Source organism: Phyllobates terribilis, unplaced genomic scaffold (assembly GCF_046119375.1).
Source record: "Phyllobates terribilis strain yellow unplaced genomic scaffold, ASM4611937v1 Scaffold_5__5_contigs__length_657084704, whole genome shotgun sequence".
NCBI lineage: Eukaryota > Metazoa > Chordata > Amphibia > Anura > Dendrobatidae > Phyllobates > Phyllobates terribilis.
In genome coordinates, this window is record NW_027362765.1 from 515,765,055 (window position 1) to 515,785,905 (window position 20,851).

The 20,851-nt window shown below is 44.4% G+C and overlaps 1 protein-coding gene across 1 annotated transcript in view; it reads right to left on the minus strand.

Moving 5' to 3' along the window:
- Window positions 1-499: 499 nt before the first annotated feature.
- Window positions 500-20,851, minus strand: part of LOC141271309 (beta-microseminoprotein-like) — a 60,960-nt gene continuing 40,608 nt past the window's right edge. Inside the window, exons 2-4 of the mRNA XM_073681422.1 lie at window positions 17,559-17,664; window positions 4,192-4,297; window positions 500-729 (exon numbers count right to left, since the gene is read on the minus strand). Coding sequence (XP_073537523.1) covers window positions 600-729; window positions 4,192-4,297; window positions 17,559-17,664 — 342 coding nt within the window. The 3' untranslated portion in view covers window positions 500-599. The remainder of the gene's footprint in view (window positions 730-4,191; window positions 4,298-17,558; window positions 17,665-20,851) is intronic.

Below are 20,851 nucleotides of genomic sequence, written 5' to 3' on the forward strand. Positions count from 1 at the left end.
CAGTTTTTACATGCATTTTTATCACATTTTGATGTTGTAATTTTGTGTCTCTATTAATACAGTCATGTGTGCATGTGCGTTTTTAACCTGTGGATTTTCCTATTCTAATGCAATTCTAATGGAAAATCTGCACATAAAACTCAGCGTACCCGCAAGAAAAATTAACATATTGAGGATTTGAAACATGTACCACAGCTCAGTTTACACTGAGTTAAAAAGAAGCACAGTGGGCAGGAAATCTCTATAAATCCCTTCCACTATGTTGGAAATGTAAGAAGCTGCGTTTTTGACGCAGAAAAAATATGCAGCGTCAAAAACTCATCGTGGGCTCACTGCCTTACTCCCCTTCTTCTAAGAGCTATAACATTTTTATTTTTTGTAGACGTAGCTATATAATGGCTTGCTGGTTTTTTTTTGGAGGGATGAATTGCAGTTTTGAATAACCCGATTAATTTTACCATGTAACATACTGAAAAACAGGAAAAAAATCCAACAGTGGTAAGATGGTGGAAAAAGCACATTTTTTATTTGTGTGGCTACACATTGTTATTTATCTTTTAGAATCATGAGCATTGAGGTGGTCGTTACAGACAATAGACTCATCCCACCATTCCATACGACAAACACTGTTTGGTTGGATCTTCATTTGGAATCAGTTTGTATTCACAATCCTTGTTGTCAAACACGAATTTGCATCTCTCTTCATCATAATTTACTGGTCTGCCGTAACTATATGGAACAGAGGAGCAATAAAAATATATTATGTATTGCAACTGTGAAAACTAACTACTGTGCAATGCTAGTCACATGTATGCAGTATTATGTATAAGATGGGAAACAACACTTTAGCCCTTATTCACACTTCAGTATTTTTTGGTCAGTATTCCATTAGTAATTGTAAACTAAATGATATGTTTTCCACCCCTGTTTTGGCATAACAATACTGATGCAATAATACTGGCCAAATTCTTACATGTAAATTGGGTCTAAGGTATTTTATATGTATAGATCCACAATGATGATAAAGGTGAGGTAAAATTAGGATTTATATTTCTGTGAAAAAAATGGTAGTTCCAGCAACCGCAAAAATAGTTGTATAATTAAAACATCACATTTATTGGAACCAATAAAACAAAGGAAAAATTTAAATAATGATGAAAAAGGGGGATGATAGGCACCGGGTCTATATGTTTCGAGAGGGCAGCTCTTAGTCCTGTCAGGACGAAACACATTGACCCGGTGTCTCTCTTCTCCCTCTTTCATCATGGTTTTTTATTTTTCCCTAGTTTTAATGGTTCCAATAAATGTGATGTTTTAATTATACACCTATCATTTGCGGTTGCTGGAACAACCATTTCCTTCACATTCTCATTGCCCAGGAGACGGTCTGGAGCTTCCATGCACCACACCCAAATTACGGCATTTTCCTATACCAGTGAGCTGATGTTAGTGCTTTTTCCTTTTTCTTCATACATATTTCTGTACTTCATCACAGATGGCCATGAACGCCACTGTGCAGAAAAATCAGTAAAGGATCTGTAGCACTAAATCAATGGTTTGTCAACACTTTATGAGATCGGACTAGCTTAAGGGGTTGTACATTTTTTGGGCTAAAAGACTGCAGTCACTTTATGTGATGCCAACTTCTGAATCCTCACAGTGTCCACATTGTACGCTGTCAAGATTCTCAGATGTCTGTGGTGCGAGTGGGAGTCTTGTTACTGCTACTTATGTCTACTTTCAGTCACATTCCAACTAGACGTGAATGGCCTTGCGTAGTACAAGTGAATTGTAAATATACAGATTGCGTACTTGCAGTCACATGACTGCTCAATCTCACAGCAGATACCAGAGAATCCTGATAGTGTGCAGTGTGTGCGTTGCAAGGTTTCTGAAGTCTGCAATCACATAGAATGACTGCAGACATTTAGCAAAACACAGAGTAACCCTTTTAAAGGGGTATTGCACTAGCTAGAACTGGATAGGTGATCACTTCTAGACTGACCATTACTCCATTCAATCTCTATGGGATTCTATACACAGCTATCTCTGGCAGTCATATAGGGAATAGATAGAGCAGCGATCGAGTATGTGCAGAATTGAAATTGAAAAATATTGTAACAGTTTATCAGATGTATCATTTGAAGTGATGGGCGAGCATTCTCGGCACTCCTCAATACTCGACCGAGCATATGGGGTACCAAGCAGTGCCGAGTATTGCTTGGTGTTCAAGTCCCTGTAATAAGTGTAACATGTTGACATGTCTTTCTAGTAATGAGCTCATATTTATGACAGTGTAAATTTCTCCTGCAATGACTTGGTCCGGCCAATAGGGGTCAGCAATAAACAAGTAAAGAAAAAGTCCAGGGATCTGTAAAAAAAACCTGGGAAAGAGAGATCCAGGAAGTCCTCTGAGAGGGCGACATGCGTGTGAATGCTGAGTGACGTTGGAGAGCTTGTACAGACTACAGCCAGACGGTGTGTCCAAGAAGAAGCTGTGACTTGTGAGTAACTGAGATATGTGACCGGTCACCAACTGTGTAGTCAGTTAGGGAAAGCTAGTTAGTGATTCCAGTAGTACTGAGAACTGCCTGGTGTATATCACTGCTGATGAACTGATCAGGCTTGACCCAGAGATTGTGAAGGATCTGGTACACTAAGACTCTGTGTGTTATGATCTTCTACAAGAACTAAGGAAAGATAGGAAAACTGTCCCTACAATAGGACTAAGCTGATTCCCTATGATGCAGCGGGCAACCTGTTCCTTGTGAACATACCCGCCTTCGTCCTAAGCTAGTTTGAACGCAGACCTATAGATATAAGGGAGGGGTCCCTAAAAGTACTAAGGACTGGGACAAAATTGGACACCTCCTAGCAGAAGTTGTAGCGGAGTAAAAAGACAAACAGACAAAAATACTTAGAGGTCCAAGGACCAAGCAAACTATAGAGATAGGTACAAAGCACCTGGCTAGATTAAGAGTCAAAGTAACACTGAAGTCCAGCAAAGCCAGAAGGGCGGAGCTGGAATAAATAGGCAGCAGGTCACGTGACCACAAAATAGAAAAAAACTAACAGGAGCGTTCTAACACTGTGCACGTGGATACTACAAAGGAGCCCTGTTGTGAACTATACTTTGGGACTGAGATTGATTCTAATTCCTGCTTACACCTGGATGTGCGGGAGAGCTTGGTGAGAAGGAGAAGCTGATCAAACCCTGTGGCCGGAGATCAGGGTCTAATTAAAGGTTTAGTTTGTTAACTGTTTGTATATGTATTAAGTCTGAGAGATTTCTCTTTGCTCTTATAAGAAGAGAAACTGTATACTGTATAGGTAACGCGTTGGTTAAATATATATGAGTGTTCTCTAAGGGGAAAACAAGGATACCCAGATCTCATTGTATTATTGTGGGATGGGGGTGTAAGGTTATATTCCTGGGAAGACCACGTGCCACGTCCGCGGTAACATCCTGGGTAGGCCCTGTACTGAATAAGGGTGGGAGCGGCATAGCCCAGGGGTAGTTTGGCTCATTCCCGCAAGATTGGCACTTGGGCTCTCTCGGGCTGCATAACTTGTATTTTGTGTTAGTGGCTGTTGTGGCCCATATTTTGTAGAATTGTTTAACCCTGTCAATTTTTGTGACCAGTATAAAGAAAGTTATTTGCCACTATACAAGGTCGGAGTCATTCATAGCAGCGCCGTATTCCTCATACACATTCGACCGGCGTTCCTGTCGTTACATAAGCTCATCTGAATCTGAGCTGTGTGCTGCCGTACCTAAACTTTTTCATAGGCTTATTTTCCTTTTTGCAATTTTTAAAATGTAAAAAATTATTATATAGCTATGTATATATATGTGTGTGTGTGTGTGTGTATATATGTGTGTGTGTGTGTATATATATATATATATATATATATATATATATATAGATATAGATATAGATATAGATATAGATATAGATATATATATATGTGTATATAAATATTTGGCCTAAAATATGGCCCTTTTACAGATCATTTCATCTTCAACTCGCTTAACTGCTCACAATAACAGTAATTTTGACCAGGGGTGCCTGAGCTTTTACATGCCACTGTACATGCATTTATTGCAAATGTAGGGCAGATTTTATCATACAGAGTTCTTAATGCTGATATACTATTAATTATGAATGATTAGTGAAGAGGTTATCTTACTTTGTGCAGCATCTGAGACTCCCAGAAGAATTACATGAACAGTCCTGACAATCTTTAGTCCGCCATTCACTATTGAGTGGATGCATCTTTCTCCTAAAGTAACACCCTAGAAATAAAATGATTGAAAAAATCAAACCAAAAGACTTGAACTGTATTTTTTACATATTTAAAGGTAATTTGATGGCAGGTTTTTGTTATCCAGCCATATATCACTTAGGGTACAGGGTCCAGCAGTTATGATAGGTGCACACTGTCCCTGGCACTCAGGAAGCCAGAAGGCTGTGGATCTGTGCGCTTCTCAATACAGACAAGAAAAACTAAGTGGTAGACCCAGGGTACATGATGGGTTAGGTCAGGGATGGGATATCTTTTTTCTGCCAAGGGTCGTTTGGATATTTATACCATCATTCAGGGACCACACAAAATTATCATCTTGAAAATGATTCTGTTATATTTGGTCTAACAGTTAATTAACTCACCCCTAATGTAATGTGATGTCTGGAACCGCTTCTCTTTGGTAAGATGTGTGATGTTAGGTGGTATTGATCATGTTGCAGTGCTACTCACTGCACAGTCAACTCTTTAGGATAAGTTTTGCAAAGAACTTACAGCAGTAAGTTTTTCTGAACACAGATGTACATGTGGTAATGTAGTAGCATGTGCATAACAGGACTAGTGTTGAGCGAGCACTAAAATGCTCAGGTGCTCGAAGCTCAGCCCGAGCTCACCGTGATACTCGGATGCTCGACCCGAGCAACGAGCCCAATATTAGTCTATGGGAGACCCGAGCATTTTTGCGGCGGCACCCCCAGCAATATGTAGAAAGCCTAAAAAGTGCCCAAAACGATAGTGACAGTGCTCAAATGACATGGGTATCACCCCAGGAAGCATTTCTGACCCCCAGGTCACTGCTGTCAACAACGTGGTCAGAGGTATTAAGCCACTTTTATGGGCTCACAATAAAACGTTCAAAAACGAAACTGGAACGGTTTTCCTGTGAAATATGTTAAGGAACATCCTTTCCAGGGTAAAGATTTGTGTATAAGGTGAAATAAATAATCAAAAACAAAAATACTCCTCCACACCTTGGGCTATATTCACAAGTAGCATTTTTTATGCATTTTTGCACTTTTGTGTTGCTTTCAACCGTGACAAATGCATTCACCGGGAAATGTCATTTTAACATTTTACAACCTTATCTGGCCATGTGCTGTGTGACACATGCATACAGTGCTGAAAATACATGGGAACAGCATGGAGAAGACCCCTGGAAGCATCTCTGACACCCAGGTCACTGCCTAAAAGTGTGCCCATCAGAAGTGATCCTTGCCGCATCAGAAGATACAGACTTGCAACTATCCCCGTGCAAGTCCTTGTCCCAGGGCAGTGTTCAATTGTACCTCCCCCATTCCTTGCAATGCAAGCGCAAGTATGCAGCCTGACACCCACCCACCCCCAGGCTGCAATACCATACTGCTTGCACTTCAAATTGGGCCTTTTAGGCATGTGGAGGCGGAATCTGGCCACCACGTCATGGCTGCGTCGGCGGCCTGGTATCCATACTCAGTCCCCAGCGGCCCGACGGCCGGGTGTCCACGCTTGGTCCCCAGCCACCAGAGTGCGGCTGGGTGTCCATACTCGGTCCCCAGCCCGCCCCGCGGCCGGGTGCCCACACACGGTCCCCAGCCACCTGGGGGCGGCCGGGTGTCCATAAACGCTCCCCACCCGCCCCTATTTGTCCCGGTGCGCCTTATACACAAGCGCGCATACCAAAACATTACCTGTGCCCTCCCCAGTGCATTTAGTGGGAAGGACAGCCTAACCACAAACACGTGGACAAGTGAATGTGGCCAGGGATGGTCCATCTCACTGACGCCTTCACACTGGGTTAATATTGTGGAAGCCAGGACACAGTTGGACACTGGGATCCAACATGTCCTCCAGACATAGAGGATTGCGGGTCCTGAGTCAATCAGGCTTCAACACAAAGTTCAGAAGGTAGACAGCAGCAGTGATCGGCCTCCTACACAACGAGTAAATTATTCATGATCATGAGGCCATCCATCTCCTTAGCTTTCTGTTCCTTGGAATGCAAGCGCATGTATGTAGTAGCCGCTAGGCCTGAGGTGGTCAGCGTTTTGGCGCATATCCTACCTCCTCCGAGGATTGCTGGATGTTTTCCTGCTACTATCCCAGTTCTATGACTCCCGTTAAAACAAAGCTTCAGGTGATGAATGATGAATGAGGTGGTGGCAGTATTGCAGACTGCCAATGAAAATGTACGTCCTCCGCTGGTAGAGAGCCGTTCAGCCACGTACATTTTCATTGGCAGTCTGCAATACTGATGAAGGTCAATTGTGACAGAAACATTTATTTTTCTGGTTGGACTGCATGAATAATAAAAAATCCTATTCTTTCATATCCATTGAGTGCCGAGGTTATTTACAGTAGCTTAGCAAGATGGTTTTAATGCCCCTTGGAAGAGTGGTGGAGGTTACAGTGGAATAAAAAGACAATACGAATGCCCCATGGAGGAGAGGTGGAGGTCACAGTAGCTTAACAAGACGGTTTTAATGCCCCTTGAAAGAGTGGTGGAGGTCGCAGTGGAATAAAAAGACAATATCAATGCGCCTTGGAAGAGACGTGGAGGTCCCAGTGGAATAAAAAGACAATATCAATGACCCTTGGAAGAGACATGGAGGTCACAGTAGCTTAACAAGACGATTTTAATGCCTCTTACAAGAGCCATGCAGTACAGCATATTAAAAACATTATTCCCATTATTGGGGAGTGGGTCTCCCATAGTCTTTGCCTATGCCTTCCAAGCAAAAGCTGCCAAAAATTAGGACGGAGGAACTTGCAATACTGGCAACATGGGCCACGGTCACCCTGGTGGTATAGTGGTGGTGGAGGCTGAGGATAAGGAGAAGAGCAAAATACAGTCGAAATGAGGAAGCGTATACTCATGTGTGGGTGTGAAGCGGTGCATGGGAATACACCTCCCGAAATAACACAGTGGATTTGACTTTATGTTACTCTGCTGTCATTTGGTGGTGATGAGAAGTCTGGCCCAATCCAGCCCTTGTTCATTTTGATAAGGGTCAGCTTGTCAGCACTGTCAGTTGACAGGCGAGTGCGCTTATCAGTTATAATTCCCCCAGCGGCACTAAAAACACGCTCCGATAACACGCTAGTGGCAGGGCAGGCCAGGACCTCCAAGGCATACAGAGCGAGTTCATTCCAAGTATCCAGCTTCGATACCCAATAATTAAAAGGCACAGAGGAATCATGGAGGGCACTGGTACGGTAGGCAAGGTACTCCCTCACCATCTTTTGAAACTTACCACTCCTTGTGAGAGTACCCCGCGCCTCAGGGCCTGTAAGCTGGGTGGGTCTCAGAAAACTGTCCCAGAACGTTGACAGTGTTCCCCTGCCTCTGCTGGATTGGAGTTGCGTCTCTTTCGCCTGTACGCCTTGGTTTGGCAACGAACTGTGACCTCTGCTGCTAGCGTGTTCAGATGGGAATTTTTTTTAACTGTTCTGCAGCAAGGGCCTTCTGGTACTGCCCCATTTTTGTAGACCTCTCCACCTCAGGAATAAGAGAGTGAAAGTTCTCCTTGTAGCGGGGGTCTAAAAGTGTCACCAACCAGTAATGACTGTCACCCAACATTTTGACGACGCGAGGGTCTCGGTTAAGGTAGCGTAACATAAAGTCAGCCAGTGTGCCAGACTGGTAACGGGCAAGACTTCCGTGTCCTCATCAAGATGATGACTGACCATGTTCTCCTTCTCCTCCTCCTCCTCCTCCTCCCCCCTGTCCGCAGGCCACCCACGCTGAACCGATGGTATGACAGTTGCACAGGTACTACCGACTACAGCGCATGATACCAGCTCCTGTTCTTCCTCCTCCTCCTCTCCCTCATTGTCCCCTAATGCACGTTGGGATGAGATGAGGCTGGGCTGTGTGTAATTGCCCGCTACTGCTTCTTGATCCATCTCATCATACTCTGGCTGCAATACCTCCTCTTTAATTCACTGCAGAGAGTGTTGCAAAAGACAGACAAGTGGGATGCTGACGCGAATGATGGCGTCATCGCCACTCACCATCTTGGTAGACTCCTCAAAGTTTGTCAGGATGGTACATATGTCAGACATCCAGGTCCACTCCTGAGGTCTTATGTGTGGAGTCTGACCTGACTATCGATGGCCTTGTTGCAGCCGGTACTCCACAACTGCTCTCTTCTGTTCACAAATCCTTTGCAACATGTGGAGGGTAGAGTTCCAACGTGTGGGGACATCACACACCAGTCGGTGTGCCGGAAGCTGCAAACGCAACACAGCAAGGGCGGCGGAAGCTGTAGCCGACTTCCGAAAATGAGATGACAGGCGGCATACTTTGACAAGCAGATCTGGCAACTCGGGGTACGATTTAAGAAACCGCTGAACCACGAGGATAAGCACATAAGCCAGGCAAGGTATGTGTGTGATCTCGCCTCGCCTCCCCTCGCCTCAGAGCCGCCACCAGGTTACGGCCATTGTCACACACGACCATGCCTGGATGTAGGTTCAGCGGTCTCAGCCACAGATCTGCCTGCTCTTTCACAGCTGTCCACAACTCACAAGCAGTGTGAGGTTTATCACCTAAGCTTATGAGTTTCAGCACAGCCTGTTGCTGCTTGGCTGAGGCAGCATTGCAGTGCTTCCAGCTTGTAACTGAAGTGGTGATATCTGAGATGGAGGCTGAACATGAGGAGGGGAGGAGGATGATACGCAGGAGCTGTACACTGTGGGGGAAACTCTGACTGACATAGGGCCCGCAATCCTCAGTGTGGGGAGGATGTGTTCCATCCCAAGGTTCGACTGGGTCTTGGCTTCCACTATGTTTACCCAGTGTGCCGTCAGGGAGATGTACCGTCCCTGGCCACAAGCACTTGTCCACGTGTCTGTTGTCAGGTGGACTCTCCCAGTAACTGTGTTGTTGAGGGCACGGCAGATGTTTTGGGACACGTGCTTGTGTAGTGCGGGGATGGCACACCAGGCAAAATAGTGTCGGCTGGGGACCGAGTACCGAGGTACGGCCACCGCCATAAGGTTTCGGAAGGATTCCGTCTCCACCAGCCTAAAAGGCAGCATTTCCAACGCAAGCAGTCGTGAAATGTGCGAATTTAGGACTGTTGGCTGCAAATTTACGCTTTCGTTCAAAGGTCTGGGATATGGACAATTGAACGCTGCGGTGGGATGTGGACGTTGATGCTGTTTCTTGAGAAACTGCCATAACACGTGAAGACTGAGAGGAGGGGGCATCTTTGCATGCAGTATGGACAGAGGATTGCCTTGCACGCACAACAAGGGGTTCTCTTACATGCACAACAGTGGAAGAAGCAGTGGTGACACCCACTGACATTGGTCGTGGACCCTGGGGTTCGCCCCACAAAGTCGGGTGCTTTGCTGATATGTGCCTGATCATGCTGGTAGTGGTCAGGCTGGTAGTTTTGTCACCCCTGCTGATGCTGGCCTGGCAGGTGGTACAAATGGCCTTTTTGGGGTTATCAGAAGAGTCTTTAAAAAAATTCCAGACTCTGGAAGACCTACCGGTTGTACTGGCAACGTCCCTCGTGTTGGTGTTACGGGGAACGGTTGCCCGCCTTCTGTCTGCGGCCACTACACTGCTTCTTCCTGCCTGTTGGGGTACTCTGCCTCCCTCCCCCTGTGTGCTGCTGGCCTCGCTCTATGTTTCCTCCTACCACGTTGGGTCAGTTACTAGATCATCCACCACCTCCTCCTCTTCCACTTCCGCACCACAGTCCTCCTCCTCACTTTGTGGCAATTGTGTCTCATCATCGTCCACCTCTTGTGACAAATTGCCAGCGTAGCCTTCCTGTCGCCGTGGCTGTTCAAAGATTTGACCATCGCTACATGGGATCTCCTCTTCCACCACTTCAAGTGGAGCAGGCGAGGGGCCCAAATCTGGAAATGGACCAGTGAACAGCTCTTCAAAGTGTCCAACTGTGGGATCAGTTGCTGTCTGACGATACTCGGCATGGTGGGAGGAAGGAGCATCAGGGTGAGGAGGAGTATGCGGTCGAGACTCACGGCTACTAAAACTTGACCTTGTGGAAGACAGACCAGAGGTGGTGGTGCCCAGGTGACTGGAAGTATTATCTGCTATCCAATTAATAACCTGTTAGCACTGATCAGTTCGCAATAGTCGTGTTGTTGTGTGCTTCCATAGTAATTCGGTCAAGAACTGGGAGCGAGAAAATGTGGCTGTTGGTTCTGGCACATTTTCACCTTGGCCAAGGCCCCGTCCTCTGCACGCACCATCACCAGAACGTCCAGATCCACGTCCCTTGCCACGCGCCTTGCCCATTGTAAATGAAGTAAAATAGCTTACACTCGCACTATCAATGGCAAAAGGATAATAAAAAAGGAGATTAGAACCATGGAAGAGGAAAACCACAGTTCTAGTTCTCTGGCCCACACCTGAATCTTTTAAACAGATATATCTGTGTCTGAACAGTCAGCGGGACACTCAAACTGCTTTTTTTATGGAAAAAAGGCAAAAGAGTGGATAATACAGAGATTTGAACTGTGGAACTGCAAAACCGCAGTTCTAGTTATCTAGCCGAAACCAGACTCTTTTAAACAGATATATTTGTGTCTGAACACTCAGACACACTCAATTTTTTTTTTTGGGGTGGGGGGGGCGGGGAAATGCCAAAATGTTAATAAGACGGATATTTGTACAGTCTGACTGAGGAAAAAAAAAAAAAAAAGAGTATTTAGATGAAAAAAAGAAGAATTTTTCCTGGCCCCTGAGACCTGGGGCTAAGTCTAGCAGCAGCACACAGGACTGTAATGCAGTGTTTGTTGGTATAACCACTGCGTCTCCTATACAGCCTGCCTGCCTGATATCTGGGATGGATATTAGTCCTCAGAAGGACTGTTTGTTTGATTTTGCAGGCTTTAGAGACCCTAAACTACCTATTTCACAGTATAAATCTCTCCCTAGCTCAGCAGCACTCTCCCTACACTATCAGATCTGGAGCGACTGCGTCCAAGATGGCGGCGCCCGGTTTTAAATACTCGAGGTGACGCTGTGCGGCCAGCCAATCACTGTAATGCCCACAACCAACATGGCTGTGGCATTACAGTGACTGGCTGGCAATCCCTACATGTTCATTGGCTCTGTAAAGAGCGCCAAACGTGCAGGGCGGAGACCAGAGCTCCAGCCCGAGTAACCTGAAAATGCTCGGTGTTCGCTGAACATCCCGAGTAGTGAGATGCTCGGGCGAGTACCGAGCAGTGTCGAGCATGCTCGCTCAACACTAAACAGGACACATTGGGCCTGGAGTATATATATCTCAGGAGAAAATGGGGCTTTGTAATATACATCACTGGAGACACGGGGGCTGCTGTTGTTTTCTTCATCTGTGAAACGTGAACGCATTGCATGCTAACTCTACCAAGAAAATACATCCAGACGCTAACACTGGCCAGTGTCATGATGTATTCTCTCAATGTATGTGCTGCAGCATACAGTAGTGCATGCTCACATTGCAAGTAAGAATTAAAGGGCCAGCAAAATGTGACTTTTGGACTGAGCACTGCGGTCCCCTACAATCCTCCTGGAGGCATGAGAGAAAGTCATCATTGTTTGCAAACCGCCCACGGGCCGGAGGTTCTCCATCCATGGGTTAGGTAGTAACTACCCCACAGAGATATAGTGGAGCAAAGACTGACAAATAACACATGGTCTCAAACTCTCGTAGAAGGCAACACCATTTTTGTTTTAGTGGGTTTTCATTATTTCTATTATAAATAGACCATGTACTTTTGTTATTTTCATTCTACCCTTGACAAAGCCACTTGTGCGGTGATACATGTGGGACATTCTTTTTCCCTATTTCGTAACCTTTATTGCTTTCTTAAGTATTTTGGTAATCATTTTTTTTTGTCTTTTCTTACATTACACATTAGGCACACTTTACTTGGACAATACTTGGACATGTTACTTGAACACTATAATATACTACTGGTTATTATTTATCAACTGCTTTGACATTCAGTAATGCTCTTTGTATTATTTATGCTTTATAACACACTATTGGCCATTGCCTATGACCTGTTTTCTCCACTATTTGCTAAGCATTCTTATATTTGACTTATGTTGTCACTAGATATGCTATATCACATATCTATGTGTGTGATTGCAAAGCTTTTTAATATTTCATGAAGATTTATTTTGGGTTCTTTGTTTGTAATTTCATATCCTGGTTCTGATCTGACTGCAGCTTGATATATATTATTCCTATAATTATTTATTGAATTTGACTATAGGTGAGCAGGAGATATGATTGTTGGCTTACCTTAACCACATTCTTATGTAATATTTTTTTTAGGTGGTTTTAAATAGGTCTTTTGGGATTTATTCAATGTAAATACTTTTATGACCAAAAATGACAAAAGGATTCTAGGAGTGATACCTTTATTGGCTAACCAGAAAAAATATGTTTGCAAGCTTTCAAAGCACAGAGGATCCTTCTGGCAGCTTTACACAAAAATAAATTGGTAATACAATTTACAATATTTTAGCCATCGTCTTGCTTTATGCAAGTCTTTGATCTCTTGTGCAGAATCTCATCTGGAAGATCTAAACTTTACCCTATTTTGCTGAATAGAATTCTAAAGTTCAAAATGAAAGTCCACAATAATTGTGGCACATAAAATTCCAGTGCTTCTAAAACTAAAGAGAAATTGTGCTTTCAAATAGAAAAACAATTTGTTTGCATTATTTATCAAAATATTTGTATTTCTATAGGATTTGTTTTATCTACAATACATTCAATTTATAGTACATAATGGATGCTTAAGGGCCATGATAATCATCACTGATGACTGCGAGACAATTTTTCTGGATGAAAATCAGACAATTTTTTTTATATGGTCATGTGCGATTAGCATAAGGGCTCTTCACATGTCCTGATTTTTCCGGTAGTGGAAAAACAAGTACCGGAGATATCCATGTTTCAAACACATGGCAACAGTGTGCCGCATCGGTATGACACGTACCGTTCCCAGGTGTCAAGTGCTGAAGGCAGCTCACATCATTGTCGCCTGGTCTCCCTGAGATCTCCCTGAGATCAGTGCGACCAGACAACAACGATAGGAGATGTAGTCATCACCCACAGTGTACATTGTGTGTAAAATAAAGAATTAAATAATAAAAACTGTGTAGGTTCCCACCGATTTTTCATAACTAGCAGAGGGAAAGCCGCCCGCTGGGGGCTGATATTACTAGCCAGGGAATTTTTCCATGTCATGTATCATCAGTGTGCACGTGTGCGAGTCGTTTTGCGACCTGTGCTACTGATAAAAATGGACATGTTAGTGTGTTTTGCCCACAGACACAATGTCCATGGAAACACACTGACAAAAAGAATCCAAAATTTGCAAAAAAAAAAAATTGTGCCATTTTCCGGGATCTGGGATTAGACAGGTTTTCCATTTTTCAGGATCTGGGGCCTGATGAGGGCTTATTTTTTTGTGCGCCGAGCTGCCGTTTTAATTGATACCATTTTGGGATTGATACTATCTTTTGATCGCCTGTTATTGCATTTTATAGCAGTGTTGTGGCGACCAAAAGAAAGTAATTCTGGCGTTTTGAGTTTTTTCTCATTACACCGTTTACCGATCGGAAAATTTTTTTTTTTAAATATTTATAGATCGGGTGATTCTGAACACGGCGATACCAAATTATGCAATTATCTGATTGCCTGTGCAACACACAGCAGGGCTTCAGCCCTGCTGTGTGTAGCAAAAGTGCTCACTTGCTATGAGCGCCAATCGCTGTGCGGCGCTCATAGCATCGAGGCAATGACAACCAGTGGGCTAGACAGAGATTGGCAGCGGCATTTAACTAATTAACAGCTGCGGATGGATTGCGATTCCAACCGTGGCTCTTAGTGGCACATGACAGCTGCACTGATCAGCTATCATGTGCCCAGTAACATGCAGGCTCAGCACTGGAGCCCGCATGGAGTGCAGGGCTACGACCTTTGACGTAAACATAGGTCCAAGGTGCCAAAGGGGTTAATGGTGTTGCAGCCTCTGTGGCCTTTCAGAAAAGGTGTGTATATACTGACAGACCATGTGACACACACTGTGTTCCAAATTATTATGCAAAAAGTGTTTAGGAGTGATAAGGGAAGAATGTGTTTGTTTGTCAGTTAAACTCATTGATGGTGATGTGTGTCAGGGCTCTTTATATCACTGTAAGCAATTGCAGACACCTGTGCTAATTAGTTTGGCAGGTGTGTCCAATGAAAGGCAAGACTACTTAAGAAGGCTGTCCCACATTACTAAGCAGCCTACATTTTCTGCCAAAATGGGAAAGAAAAAGGATGTATCGGCTGCTGAGAAGCAACAAATTGTGGAGTGCTTAGGGCAAGGCATGACTACAATCAACATTGCCAAGACACTTCATCGTGATCATAGCACAATCAAGAAGTATGTAGCTGATTCACAGTACACACGTGTGCGTGCTGATAAGGGAAAATTGAGGACTCTTTCCTACAGGCAATTACGTCAGGTTAAAAGAGCAGCGGCAAAAAAGCCTTGTCATAGCAGCAGACAAGTTTTTGAAGCTGCTGGTGCCTCCAACGTCCCCCGAACAACAAGATGCAGGGTCCTTCAGAGGTATGCAGCTGTGCGTAAGCCATCCTGTCGACCTCCTCTATCCACTTCACACAAGCAGAAATGGCTCCAGTGGGCCAAACAATACATGAAGACTGACTTCAAAACTGTTTTGTTCACCGATGAGTGCCGTGCAACGCTCTATGGTCCAGATGGATGTGACTCGCCCCCTGGGCCGTGGGGCACTCGGAATCGGGCTTCTGCGCAATGATGGGGGGTAGTAGTGGCAACCCGGTCCTGTGGCTCAGGGTGGTCAGACCAACGGTAGTCTTCTATGTGTTTTGCAATGTCCGACTACGCCACCTGTGGATTGCGGTCAGAGTGAACCGCCGCTGCAGAGCAGACTGCTGAGGCTGGTGTTGTGGGTGCAGCAGGGAATAGCCTCAGGGCAGTGAGCGTAGATGGTGGGGGTTGTGGTGCAGGGCGTCCCAGTACCGTTAGTGCTGGCGCGGTAAGAAACGCAAAGACAACGTGTTGCAGTCCTGGGTCTTTCTTTTACTCACAGTTAATGTCCAAGTCACTTCCGCCGGTAATGACTGCCCAAGCCGTGCTGCGTCCACCAGGTGAGGGGCTCGGTCAACCCCCAGGCAATTCGGGAGTATGACACAGGACTCCCTTCTATCCTTTCTCTGGCTCGTGCCCCACCAGTTACCAAACTTCTGTCCAGCTGCCGCGGATCTACACGAGTAAACGTGGGCCCCGTTTCCCGCTATCCTTTATGGTGCCTTCCTAGCAGGTTTGGTGGGGGGTCGCACCAATAGATGATCACGACCTCCGGTCTTTGGCTGAGGGATAATTTACCTCCACCAACTTGGGAATCCGGTACCCTTATTCTGCCTGACCCTTCACCCGTTATCTCGTGGGTTCTTAGGGTCCGTTCTTCCTTCTTGTTTCGGAGCCTTTCTACTCCTCTGTCTTTTCTCCTTCTTTCCTGTTCCTTCTTCTCCCCCTTCCTCAGCCCCTTCTCTAGGCCTACTTCTCCTTCCTTCCTCCTACCTGGCCCCGGCCTTTTTTCTAGGCCTGCCTTCTGAGCAGAGCTCCTACACAGCCTCTACTCCCTGTCACTTCTCCACTGAACTTCTCTCCTCTCCTAAGATGGTGCCCACCTTTTATACCTCCTCCTCTGAGTGTGAGCTCAGGTGACCAGCACCCAATGAGCTCCTTCCTATGCTCCAGAAACCGTCCCCTTCTGCTCCTACATCACTGGGTTTTCCTCCCCCCTCCCCACTCCAGCCAGGGACATGGTCAGATGTGCCTGCATAAATATATAAATGGTAGCACTGTAGAGCTGTCCCCCAGAAATGGGGTGTGTGTGATGCATGCAGCTACCTGAGCCCTGGTCCATACTCCATCCTTACCCGGGAGTGGAATATCACACCTCTGGCTGAGGTGCAATACCCCTGTAGCGGCCGAACCCTCGGGGCGCTACAGATGGAGTGGAGGATGGCTGGTTGATGGACACCCCATGCAAACACGGCTACGGCGCCAACAAGGAGGACGTGGAGTAATGTTTTGGGTTGGAATCATGGGGAGAGAGATTGTCGGCCCCTTTTAGGATCCCTGAAGGGGTAAAGATGAACTCCATAATGTATGTTGAGTTTCTCAAACAGCACTTCCTGCCATGGTTCAAGAAGAAGAACCGTGCATTCCGCAGCAAGATCATTTTCATGCATGATAATGCACCATCTCATGCTGCACATAACACATCTGCATCTCTGGCTGCTATGGGCATAAAAGGGGACAAACTTATGGTGTGGCCCCCATGCTCCCCTGACCTCAACCCCATTGAGAACCTCTGGAGCATCATCAAAAGAAGTGTCTATGATGGCGGGAGGCAGTTCACATCTAAGCAACAGCTCTGGGAGGGTATTCTGTCCTCATGCAAAACAATTGAAGCAGAAACCATCCAAAACCTGACAAATTCAATGGACGAGAGAGTTCAGAAGCTCCTTTCGAACAAGGGGTCCTATGTGCAAATGTAACATCACCTAGAATAAAGTTTTGAGTTGAAAACTGTTTGATTTCAGTTTGTAATAACCTGCTAATGCTTATAATTTCAAAAATGACCTTTTCTTTGTTCTTTATTAAAATGAAAAGGTTGAAAACTCTGCTGTGCATAATAATTTGGAACATGCATTTTGAGTGCAGTTTGAGTTTTTTATTTTTTAAAAAATATACTGTTATCATAGGCAGTTTGTACAAAAACCTTTCAATTGTACTCTAATAGTTATTTGACTGGAAAATTACAATGACTGCAATTCATATAGGTAATTTGGGAAAATCTGAGAAAATATTATTTGCATAATAATTTGGAACACAGTGTAGATTGCACACAGGTGGACTTCCTTTCACTAAGCATGTGATTTATGAAGGTAATTGCTTGCACCAGAAATTTCTAGGGGCTTCATCGGAAAAGGGGTGAATAGATATGCACATGCCAATTTTCAGTTATTTGATCCCAAAAATTTAATTTATCCCTTTATTTTTCTCACTTTATCAACTTAGACTATTAATTGCTGATGCATTACACACAAAACAGATAACAAAAATATTTAAACCCTAGCTGTAATGTAGCAAAATAGGTAAAAAGCTGAAGGGATGAATACTTTCGCAATCCACTGTAACTAATAATAATATTCAACTGCTAATTCATGGTAATTACTCACACTTACCTTTAGGTTCTCTATCCGACTTTATTTTACTTTCACTTCTGAAACAAGAAGCATTGCATACAACCACAAGGATTCCAGTTCCAAAGGCAATTGCTAGAAAGAACTTCTGAAATGTGTAAAACGTATGAAACTGTTAATATTAGAGAATATTAATGAGGTATGCAAATAAAACTTAAAGCTCAAAGAAGTTGTCCATAACTTTTTAAGATTCCCCCAATGTATTAACCCTGTGATTTATATGACTATTTGTAATTACCTTGTAATTACCTTGCTGTGTCTTTACTGCCTGTGAGCAGCGCTATCCTTGGCCGCTCACAGGCATCATGTGAACCCCTGCTGATGTCACATCAGGGTTACCGCGCGCGTCACACCCAGCATCTACCGCGCGTTTTCACAATGAATGAGGAGCGGAAAAGCACAAGGTGGATGCTGGGTGTGAGGCGCGGGGTAACCCCGCTCACAGACCAGCATCCACCATGGAACGCAGCAGAGAGAGACCCCCGGCTGCATCCGGAACATGACGTGACATCAGCGGATGTCAGAACCGGCTACAGCTGGGGGTCATGTGATGTCTGTGAGCGGCCAGTGATAGCGCCGCTCACAGGCAACAAGGACACAGCAAGGTAATTACAAAAAGTCTTATAATCCCAGGGTTAATACATTTGGGGAATCTTAAAAGTACTGGACAACCCCTTTAATTGTACCTTCAAGTAACTTTTAAGAATAAGCTGTCATGTGTGTGTACATGAGGAAAAACACCATCTTTCGCTATTACTCAACTTATATCAATCTTCCTTACCAGTTCCACCCCACCCCCTACATGATCTATTTCTTGATTTGCAATTGGCTCTGAGCTGGTGGGAGAAGACAAGCTGTTTCCACAATTGCATTATTTTTTTCAAAGCAAAATAACATTAAATATAATTAGTGATGAGCGAACGTGCTCGCCACTACTCGGTACTCGCCCGAGCATCATGGTGCTCGACAAGCTCGGCGCTTGGCGAATATTTCCGGGTTGCTCGGGCGGGAACTCGGGTCCCCTCTCTCTTTAGAGAGCCAATGAACTTGCAGGGATTGCCTGCATTTTTTGCATCTTAATCCTCATAATTTGCTTAAAAAGCAATCCAGAGAACACTGTTTTTCTGCGCCATTTGCTTGTTGGCACTGCAGAATACAGCCAGGTCCTTTCCATATTACAGCGCTAAAAATCCAGCTATTTAAAACTGTGTTTTCTCCGTCACACTGATCACATATACAGTACAGACCAAAAGTTTGGACACACCTTCTCATTTAACCCCTTAACAACATTTTACGTACTAATACGCGTCTGTGCCCTGGGACTTAAGAGCCAGACCCGTATTAGTATGTCATGGCGATCGAGCGCGCACACAGGCTGTGCGGGCGCGATCGCCGCCGAGTGTCAACTGATTGTCACAGCTGACACCCGGTACTATGTGCAGGGAGCGGTCACGCACCACTCCCAGCACATTAACCCCCGCGATGCTGCGATCGAAGTCGATCGCAGCATTGCGGTGGCAAGGGGAGGTGATCGCAGATACTCACCTCCTCTTCCGGCTTCCAGCATTGTCTGCCGTGGCTTCCAGGATGTTGCCATGACGACCCGATGTCGGCATGACAACATCCGGGTCACCAGACAGCAGGAAGATTTTTTGTACATGCGCAGTGCATCTCCAAACAATCTTCTCCCTGTCCAGCGCTGACAGCCTGCATGGCACAGGGATGGTGCTGCATTCCTGTGCCATGCAGGCGATCAAAGAAAAAAAAGTAAAAGTCCCAGAGTGGGACAAAGTAATAAAGTATAAAAACTATCAGAAAGTAAAAAAAATAAATAAAAAAAAAATTGTAAAAATATTTAAAAAAAATAAAAAAAATAATCCACCAAAAATAAAAATATAATGTACCCATCAATAAATATTATTATAAAAAAAAACTATAAAAGTACACATATTTGGTATCGCCGCGTCCGTAACATCCTGACCTATAAAACTGTCCCACTAGTTAACCCCTTCAGTGAACACGGTAAAAAAAAAAAAAAAAAAAAACGAAGCAAAAAACAATGCTTTATCACCATACCGCCAAACAAAAAATGGAATAACACGCGATCAAAAAGACAAATATAAATAAAAGTGGTACCGCTGAAAACATCATCTCGTACCGCAAAAAACAAGCCACCATACAGCCGAAAAATAAAAAAGTTATAGCTCTCAGAATAAAGCTATGCTAAAAAATAATTTTTTCTATAAAATTGCTTTTATTATGTAAAAGTGCAAAACATAGAAATACGATATAAATGTGATACCGCTGTAAACATACTGACCCGAAGAATAAAGCTGCCTTATCAATTTTACCACAAGCGGAACAGAATAAAAAAAAAAGAAAAAAACAATTCCTGAATTGTTGGTTTTTGTTTATTCTGCCTCCCAAAAATCAGAATAGAAAGCGATCAAAAAATGTCACGTGCCTGAAAATGGCACCAATAACAACGTCAACTCATCCCGCAAAAAACAAGCCATCAAATGACTGTCTGCCAAAATCTGGAAAAATTATAGCTCTCAAAATATGGCGATGCAAAAACTAGATTTTACAAAAAATGCGTCTTTTAGTGTATGACAGCTGTCAGTCATAAAAACCCCATATGATTCTGGTATCGCTGTAGTCTCACCGATCCGAAGAATAAAGTCGTCTAATCACTTATACCGCATGAGGAACGGCGTAAAAAATAAACTCTCAGGTTAGGGTTGTGCTAGGGTTAGGGTTGTGCTAGGGTTAGGGTTGTGCTACGGTTAGGGTTGTGCTATGGTTAGGGCTGGGGTTGGGGTTAGGGTTGGGGTTAGGGTTGTGATGGGGTTGGGAAAAAAGAAAAAAAGATGACGATATGGCGACTAGTGTTGAGCACAAGTGCTCGCTACTTGAGTTTGCATCGGGTGTTCTGGTATGCATTGAGTATCGTGGGTATTTGAGTGACATGCTTGAGTCTCCGCCCCATATGCTTCACGGCCCAAAAAACTTTGCGGGGATTGCCTGCCATGCACGAGCGATCCCCGCACGTTTTTTTTGGGTGTCTAATAACCGTGAAACATCCGGGCGGGGACTCGAGCATGTCACTCGAGCACACGCAGTACATGGTGCATACCTGAGTACCCGATGCAAACTCAAGTAGCGAGCACTTGCGCTCAAGACTAATGACAACTTATTCAATATCATGACCTAATGTTATCAAATTCTGTGTCGTACCTCTGGGTTAAAAATGTTCACTATACACCTTAATAAAA